The 9,548-nt window shown below is 46.0% G+C and overlaps 1 protein-coding gene across 1 annotated transcript; it reads right to left on the reverse strand.

The window, feature by feature from the left end:
- Positions 1–5,615: 5,615 nt before the first annotated feature.
- LOC146170962 (uncharacterized) lies at positions 5,616–9,042 on the reverse strand. The gene is made up of 2 exons (XM_084586583.1): positions 6,744–9,042; positions 5,616–6,279 (listed from the first exon to the last, which is right to left on the reverse strand). Exon 2 carries the CDS (start codon positions 6,178–6,180, stop codon positions 5,713–5,715), a length of 468 nt encoding a protein of 155 aa, XP_084442709.1. The 5' UTR covers positions 6,181–6,279; positions 6,744–9,042; the 3' UTR covers positions 5,616–5,712.
- Positions 9,043–9,548: the final 506 nt, after the last annotated feature.

Consider the following 9,548-nt stretch of genomic DNA (forward strand, 5'->3'; position numbering starts at 1 on the left):
AATAAATCTCTGCAATCTGCAAAATATGCTTGCACATTTAATGCCATTACATTTAAAATAGCGAACACATTTTGTGACATTCTGTGAAATGCAATGCATGTCTGCTAATTATTGCGATTGCTGTATATGCTGTACCAGTGTACCTGGGCAGCTGTTTTCCCTCTTTGTAGTGAATTTGTCAGTCTTCTGTTGGAGCAAAGATTGTGTTACCTCAGAATATTTTCTTACATGCATCAGTGCATACTTTGCTTGAATGCTTCAATGCACCCTTTTAAAGGGACACTGAGTACAACTCCATTGAGTCATTGGTCTCAGTAAATATTTGATTATTTCTCTCATTATGGCTGTGTTGTCTGGCAGCAATCGTGGCATATAGTATTTATTGGTGAGAAAATTTAAATTGGAAGCCTTTCCATGAGTCGATTCATAATGACCTTGCTGAAAAGGACGTGTCACTGCCACATTAGAGTGGATCATGACACAATATATCTTGCAGTAATCTGAACCAAAACTTCTGTGTGGAAGCATGCATTTTACTTGCAAAATTGGCCGGCAATGGCAGCATCTTTGTTCTGTTTTTTGGACTTTCCATCCTTTTAAAACCTCTGCTTTCATTTTAAGTGGTCTCTTTAATGGTTTGTGGCGTTTAATGTCCCAAAGCGACTGGTGTCGTCTCTAAGATTAGAACACTGTATCTTAGCGATACAGGAAAACTGCTTTCCATCCTCCTTAGTGTCCCTTCAATGGAATCCGACAATAAAACAATTCACAATAAGTATTTCAATATGTATTGCCATTTGCCTACTTTGTGCCCGTGGCTAATTTTAGCTTGTTTTACTTCACAAAAGGAGCTTTGTTTAACAAAATAAATACAGTGTAAATTTCACTGGATGACTAATAACCCTATTACCAACTCCATCTTGTGTAAACTCACTGAACATCTCAAATGTGTTTCGTCAGCACTACAGTGAACTATAGAATACTTCACTATAGTCAGCACTTCATTACTTCTGGGCTGCCATGAATGGCAGCTATGGCATGTGGGTTTTATGGTAGGCAACCACCTTGGCAGGAATGTTGCTTTGTGAGCTGCGTCGATTAGTGTCTGCCCAAGACTTGGACATCACTTAGGAATATACACGGTCAGCAATGGGACGGTGTACATCGGACCTGTGTTGGCAGTCACTTTTTCAGAATTGCAGTGTTGGAACCAAGGAGCATATGGCATTACCTTGGCCTGCATGTATGATAACACAACAAAAACAGGACATAACTCTGCCTACCTGAAAGAATTAAAATCTCCATGCAGGCCTTGTGCTCAACACATCATTAAAGGCAACAAGCACTGTTTGCCATGTCAGTCACAGCAATGGTTCTAGCAAAACTACTTTTGCTGTGTAGTGTTTAATATATTTAACAGTGCAAATTTACGCAGTTTTGTTACTCTTGCAATGATTTATGTCCCTATACCTTTTTTATCCCATAGCTGCAGTTGGCTATCATGACAACTGGAGTATTTTGTAACCACCCGAGGGTATTGAATGTCCTGAAATCGAGATGCATGTGTGTATTTTGACACTACACAACCAATATGCAGTCCGCAATAAATGTTCCTCTTGCGCTGGCAAGCAGGTCTTTGAAAATACAACACATCATTAGCATGATTGTGTGAAACAATATGAAGGGATATCAGTCCATATCTTTGCAGTTTTCACAGCTGGCCTGTTTTTTCCTAAGGCAGAGGAAATAATTACTTGGCAAACTTTGTTTTTGGTGCATGCTGCAACTAGTCGCAAGGGCAATGACTGGACAAAGATGGAATCACGAACGCAGCACTGTTTATCGTTTTTGACACTAGTCTACATGCTTGTCTACAATGATAAGCACAACAGGGCAGGTAGAAATAACATCGATCGAATAGGACGTCGTGGGATGTTTTCTGAGACAAAAAAAAATAAATAAAAAAAAATACAGGAATTCGATACAAGGACTGTCTAGAGCTAGAGCAGCTGGAAGATAAATACTGTGCAAAAATACCAGGTCTTTCACAGCTTGCGCTTCGAGCCTTCAACTTTACGAGCAAAACTAGAGGCAGGACTGCGTCGGGAGATGTGGAGAGCATTTTTTCTTTACGCGGGCGGACTACCTCCCGGCACTCCTAAGCACAGAAGTTTACTTGAAAATATACCTGGGTTCCACGGTTGCATGACTAGCCCATTAGGCGGGCAGTGAGTCGCTTGAGAGCTGTGATGAATAGCTGGCCTTCCCGGTTGAGGTTCTATTTCCTGGTTAGTCCCGGGCTGGCTATCGCACCGGAGCTTCATAATAAATTAGCTGTGCCAAGCTGCCTGCATCAATTGGACACCGAATTCCTGTTTGTACATCTGATAAAGGCAACGAAAATGGCAAAACAATTGCCCTGCGGATACACTAACCGACCTCTTGAAATCCAGGATAGAGAGGCAATTTCGTACAAATTACAGGCTCCCACCGGCCTTTTTATACTGGTATTTCGAGGTGGTTTAACAAAACTTGAACAAAACTTACGAGGTGATTAAAGTTTACCACTGCTGCTGAATAGTGGTGTCGAAGTCGAGGACAACGATAAAAATGACAGCGAGATTCCATTCAAGTACTCGATCGGAGACGAGTTTTTCGCATCCCCTGTGTTGCCCTGCTTGCGCTGTACACCTCAGTGCGAATTGTATACGTACTTCAGGATGATCCAAAGGCAGTGACTCGCATAAATTTCGGGAAATACACGTAAGTACATGGAATGCTGACCACACCAGTTACTTGCAACATACTGCAGGCATGTTCCATAGACAAGGGCGGGCTGACACGCATTGCAGAACTAGCCACGGCCGGTCTCGAGGGAGAGCGCGTTTCCCTCGAGACCGGCCGTGAACTAGCGTCGCAGAGTCCACAGGTCGGAGACGGTGCTATCTGTAACTAAGAGAACGCATGGGAATATCACAGCATGCCGCTTGACGAACAGCAGTACGCGAGGCCGAAGCTCAAGGAGTATTATAACAAGTGGAAAGGAACACGGCCACTCGGCTACGATATTCGAACTACGATCCTACGATGCCAAGAAACCCGTCCGCCACCATCGCCACAGCCAAGTCAGGCTTGCGAGCGATCACGGAGCCGGCGACACTAGCGACCAGCTATCGGCCTATCGCTAGAAACAGCGACGAGAAGCGGCAGAGATTTTACAAACAAAACATAAAACAAGTTTTACGCCACATCCGGCAAGTTATTCCTCCTCACTTCTTTCAGCTGGCGCATGCGCAGAAGCGACGGAGCATTCCAATAAAGAAGGTCTGGTGCCACTTAAAGGGTGTTGGTATGCCTCACCGCCTCTGCCTCCATGAGCTTCCTTCATGTCCGCCTCAATGGGAAAAAGAAAAAAATAGCTCACAAAGTAAAGAGGCGAGGCGATGCGGCTGATGCGGCGGCGCAGCTTCTGACGGGTGTCGCCTATCACGCAGCGCTGGGGCTCCGATGAGCATCGAAGTCGTGCTCGCGGTACACTATTGTGCATGTGTGTACGCATTCATATTATTTAAACTCTTAACGTTCTTTGCACGGCTACCATAAGGCGCCTGGAGTCGACTGTCTGATTCGACTCTCTCTGCGGATCATGCGCGGTCAGCACCGAGCGGATAAGAGGCTAAGAGGCCCACCGGTCCGAGTCGCGGACTGAAGATATCGCCTGGGCCACGGCCGCTCAATGAGCGGCCGTGCCTGGACAGTCATTACACCTTTCATAGCTCTCCGTTCATAGGCTTCTGTGTACGTGCAAAAAGTAGATAAACGACCGTTCTTTACATGTTTACAGAGCAGTGACAAGGTCAATGTACAACTGGTCGCGCAACTTGGAAGAAAGCGCGTGCAGCTGCCTACTGCCAGCGGCATCAACTCGATGATGAGGGCTCCTGCGAACTGTGAGGCAAATTACTAGCGCTCAGAAAATAAGATCTGCCAGAACTCCAAAGAACTAGAAAGTAAACATAATATTCTCGCTCAGGAATGAATGCAGTTTTTGTTTCTTGCGTAAGAAAAAAACGTGTCACATTTTTAATAATATTTTAACTTGTTTCTAACGGCCTCTCTCGGCCACTTATTATCCGCTGCGTAGTTGCCCAAAGCTCAGATATGGCTCAGACCAAAGCTTTTTTTATGCGCGGGATGGGTGCGTCATCGGCCCCGGTTCAACGTTCATCGTTGCGCGCTGCGTACAGAGTGGGTTATCTGTAACAAACAGTCAGTATTTTATTATGCTAGTTGTGGTAGAGCTTTACAGCAAGGCTAAGACTGTCTGTGCTCGATGAGAAACTGATTGCCGCTGCATGTGCGCATTTCCGGACGATGGGACAATGCTGCGTCACAGCTCGGCGGCTCAACTCTGCCTCCCAGGCACGTCGCACCCAGAATTTGAGATAGCGAAAATAACATGAGCGGGGATTTTCGGAGGCTTCAAGGAGCTTCGACAATTCCTAATAAGAAGTGACAAAAAAAGAAAAAGGAACCGACACGCTCTATAAATAAAAGGCGCAGGATGAATACAACTTCTGTTCATGTAGGGTATACTGATATTCAAAGTATGCATACAGGATCTGCGCCCATGGCCCTGTACATTGTTTGCGCTAATACCGATTGAGTGGATTCGTGTATTCGAGCAAAGCCTTAGTAAGAGTCGCGTATTCAACGTGGGACCATATGTTCAGTTCAAACGAATGCATGTTATGCTGTATACAGCCTGAAACATACATTATCCATCTAGACTTTGGCAATTTCAATCGCAACTTTTGAAATAATTTATAGTACTTCATCTCTATTTGATATTCCTTCAACTAATTTCCTTCATGTTATATTCATTTCTGTTCATTTCCTATGCACAGCTTCAAAATGCAGCTTTCTTGTACAGCAAACGCTTTTTCATCAAGATGGCCGTCTAAATTTGTGCAGCTCTGTTTTCTGCTATTCTATGCCTTGTACTCTGTTGGCGTGTGGCGGGTAGTAGGGCTGCGTTTCACAATTCAACAGAGTCAGTGGATTGACAGAGTTGTACCTAATCCCTTTACTGCGGCACCGTGAAGTAAGGTGGCGCGACATTATTCAGGCTCTGTACGTTTTCAGGGTTGCGCGCTATGTTTGACCTCAAAACTAATACCGGCTGGGAGGCCGTGGAAGTTTTTTTCTGCTCAAAGAAGCTGACTTCCAGAGTTTGCAAAAGGTCCAAAGTTACACCCGCCTGTCTGTCTCTCATGTGTGTGTGTGTGTGTGTGTGTGTGTGTGTGTGTGTGTGTGTGTGTGTGTGTGTGTGTGTGTGTGTGTGTGTGTGTGTGTGTGTGTGTGTGTTGGGGGTGAGGAAAGTATAATTAGAAATAAGGAGATTTAAAATAGGGTAATAGCGGCTCGACAGTGTGCACAAGAGGGGGGAGGGGGGATTGCCGAGACGAATGGGCGAGGAGTGTGGCTATATAATTTTGCCCGCGATGTTTCAGCGCTGCTACCAACTATTGCCCAAAACAAGTCTTTGCCGCCATTCTGCAGGAATATATGCTGTACAGGGAACTGACATGTAGGCTATGCAACTGGTGTATAAAGTAGGCAAAAACAAAAAGGGCGGGAAGCAAGTGCACGCAAGGAAACATTCCAGGCTACACATAAAAATTCTCATAGAAACAGAATTTGGCAACATGCTCATACCTTTCCAAGTGCCTCCTCTCGACGCAGGAACGTTCCCTTGCCCATGGCAGGAATCTCCATGAGAGACATTGCCTCCTCCAGATGCGAGTGGCCAGATCCGATGCTCGTGAATGCCCATACAGCAGCATCGTTTATGCCAACAGCCGTCTTCTCTGTGAGCGGCGTTGGCTCCACAATAGGGTCTGTAGTCACTCTTCTGAGCTCGTGGCATCCATTGCACCGGAATTTGAACTCTGACCACATGCCAATCCTTCGTTCCTCTTGATACTCAAAGCGCCCTCCCTCAGAACGAGGACAGCGGTGGTCGCCAAGCGCCTGTACAGATTTTATAAAGTGGTCTACAGACACAACTCTTCTTCCAGGTATGCCTCCGTGCTGCGCTGTCTGGCAGCTGAAGTCCCTTTGAACAGCAAGATCTGGCAAAGACTCCTGAATTCCAAGGTCATCCCAGTAATCAGTCATTGTGACGTCACAGCTGGTATTACTAGGCGTAGGTTGTGGCGGCGGGCATTTTGATGCTTTTATTTCGGGCTGTCATTCATCTGCAGCAATGCATGTTTTCTGTAAAACAATGTGAGGAGTGAAACAAAAACATTATTGAACGAGGGCACCTATGCTGCTGCAAGCAGAAGCGAGGGTAAAAAATAAAGTTGACAAGAAATGCAATTTTCGTAAACCTCATGTGCATTCTACATTATTGAACGAGGGCACCTATGCTGCTGCAAGCAGAAGCGAGGGTAAAAAAGAAATTTAACAAGAAATGCAATTTTCGTAAACCTCATGTGCATTCAAATGACAGGGCTTCACTGTGTTAGTATGAGGCTTCTTCAACACGGCGTAGAAAAGAAAATGGAAAAAGGAACGGCAAGAAAAGCAAGTAAATGGTTATCTTATCAACGCTGAGAGACACAGACCAATTATCTGTAAATAATGTGCACTAGCGTTGAAAATCTATTCAGTTGGTATGCGTTCATAATAACCACGCATTGAAGACAGAACGCAGAAGAGGAAAAAAAAAGGCTTACCTCCAACGGGCTGTAGCAGCAAGTTGGGCCCTTCCTCGACGAGCCTTCAGACCTTTCTTCCTAACCGGAGGCTGGTTATGGTGTTTAGCCATGATGCGATCGAGGTTCGAGGGCCTAGTCTTCACCGCAGGCTGGTCAGGAGCAGACGAGAGACGAGAATATAGCTGAGCGGGGATAGCTGACCTGAGTGAACTGATGGTGGATACAATTCCACATTTTATACTGTTGGTTGTCCCCAGCTAGGGAACTGGGGAAAAAGAGTTCATGTTGAGCAGACCAATCAGGGAGACACTTATGAGAATTCGAGGTGCCGCCCACTGCCGACGGTGGTAATTGAGCCTCCTCGCACAACTTCATGTGGCGAAGGTGAACATCCTTGGTGGCGATGGCGATTATTAGCTGGCGGTGGAAAGGCAGTATTGAGTTGAAACAGCTCCGAATTCCGAGCAGTCTGCCCCTGGCAAAGGCCACTTTTCCACAGCATCTAATTCTCGGAATTTCGTGGGCACTCCAGTAATAATTGGGAGTAATTACTTACTGGCATTCACCCAAGCGCAGCCATAAGACTACAAAGGAAAGCTATTCCCACTTCCAGTTATTGATCCATTCACTCTCGCCCTACCATATGATCTGCTGACTGTCCTGGTTAGCTCAGTTTAGTAGATTGGAGAGTTGGGCCAGTTGGTACATAATGGTAAGGATTGCGCTTCTCTCTTTGTCTGCGTCTTTCCGCTGGTCTGCGTCTTTCCAATAGCTCAGTAGTTAGAGCAATTGCCCAGGAAAGGCGGGGGTCTCGGGTTCTATCCCCGGACCAGGACCACGAGCAGCAGCGACGGTGGTGATCGGACGCCCCCTTATCTGCTTTATTTTCGTCTTACAGATTTCAACGACGAACTCTGCTGCGCTGGCCTCAAGACGGCTCTAAGTGTGACGTCACAGACTTTTGCGCCACCGCGCTTCTGCCGGCCGAGCTGTAAACGGGTCACACGAGCAGCAGCGACGGTGGTGATCGGACGCCCCCTTATCTGCTTTATTTTCGTCTTACAGGTTGGTTACCCCTGACTGCCTGCTGCCATATTGCACTGCCTTGCTCTGTCCTGAAGGCGTACATTCCAGTGCCTACCGACGCTCAGCTTCCGTGAATTACTTGCTTCTGCAGATTTCAACGACGAACTCTGCTGCGCTGGCCTCAAGACGGCTCTAAGTGTGACGTCACAGACTTTTGCGCCACCGCGCTTCTGCCGGCCGAGCTGTAAACGGGTCACACGAGCAGCAGCGACGGTGGTGATCGGACGCCCCCTTATCTGCTTTATTTTCGTCTTACAGGTTGGTAAAAAACCTACTTTTCTAATAGACATTTTTCTTTCACCACCGCTGCTGCTGCCGTGTTGCTCGCTGCTTCCTTTTTGTTTTGTTTTTTTACCGTGTTCTCATTTGTAGTGTTAGAAGGATTTTCCCATTTTAAACCTGTATGTTGCATAAGCTATACTAAGGCTAACATGCCGGAGACATGCCCTTCCTGCAAAGAGTGTCTGCCAAGTGACGGATTCGCCATCAAGTGCGCCGAATGTGAGTACACCTACCATCTCGGCAATTGCTCTGGTGTCTCTTTGTCAACTTATAAGGGAAAAGGCGAGAAAGGTCGCAAAGCGTGGCGATGTTCAGACTGTCGTAAAACAAACGCAGGAAGCTCTGACACGCCCAGTACGCAGCTAGACCTTGATAGCTGTTTAGCCGGCATATGTCAAAAACTTGATGCTCTTGCTGGCCTGCCTGATCAAGTCGACGAAGTGAAGAAGTCCATTGAACTAATGTCAAAAAAATATGATGATATACTTCAGCAACAAGTGAAACATGATAGAGAAATCTGTACCTTAAAGAAACGTGTTAGTGCCCTTGAGACCAGAGTCGACGCTGATGATGTTGAGTCGTTGAAAATGACTGTGAACGACCTTGAGTGGCGAAATAGAAAGCTGAATCTTGAGGTGCATGGCATACCGGTGACAAATGATGAGAATCTGATGGAAAAGGTAAATGATGTAGCAAAATCTGTGAATTTGCCAGAGCTCACTTTGAACGACGTCGATGTTGTGCACAGACTTCCTTCAAAGGCAGGGAAGGTGCCCGGGATCATTGTACGGTTTTCAAAGCTCTCAACTCGGGACATGTGGTTTCAGAAGCGGACAGCCTTAAGAGATGCTCAGTCGGATGTTTCAGTCACTGAAAACATGACTCGTCAAAGCCGTGAGCTGTTGCGCTATGCAAAGGCTTGGGCAGGTGAAAATGAGTACCAGTACGCTTGGCACCGGAATGGAAAAGTGTTCGATAGAAGGAAACAATACGATTCTGCGATTGTCATCTGTTGTGCAGCAGAATTAGACCAGTTGTGAGGCCAGTAATGGGCGGTAATGCGCGGCAATCTTTTTTTCAATGTCTTTTTTTACTGATCTAGTTGATCTTTGTGACCTCAGTAGTTCCATTAAGCTTGATAATCCTCATTGCTGCTCGTGTATTCACGTTAATCTCAGATCTGGCCGAAATAAGCAAGAAGAACTTGACTGTTTTTTCAGCGAAGTGGGAACTAGTTTCGATGTTGTTATGTTTTCGGAAACGTGGTTTACTTGTGAAGGTGACGTTTATGTTATACCGACGTACAAGTTTTTCTATATGAATCGATCCATAAGAAGGGGAGGTGGTGTTTCAATGTTAGTTTCGAATCTTATGCAATCGGAAATGCTGCCTGAATTTTGTTGCATCACGCCCCATTACGAAGTCTTGGCAGTCAAATCTGGCACAAGGATATTT

Source organism: Amblyomma maculatum, unplaced genomic scaffold (assembly GCF_055883805.1).
Source record: "Amblyomma maculatum isolate TAMU_Amacu unplaced genomic scaffold, ASM5588380v1 scaffold_24, whole genome shotgun sequence".
Lineage (NCBI taxonomy): Eukaryota > Metazoa > Arthropoda > Arachnida > Ixodida > Ixodidae > Amblyomma > Amblyomma maculatum.

What these genes read in the sequence shown, in the direction of transcription:
- LOC146170962 (XM_084586583.1), bottom strand. Translation starts at nt 6,180, where the DNA reads ATGACTGATTACTGGGATGACCTTGGAATTCAGGAGTCTTTGCCAGAT.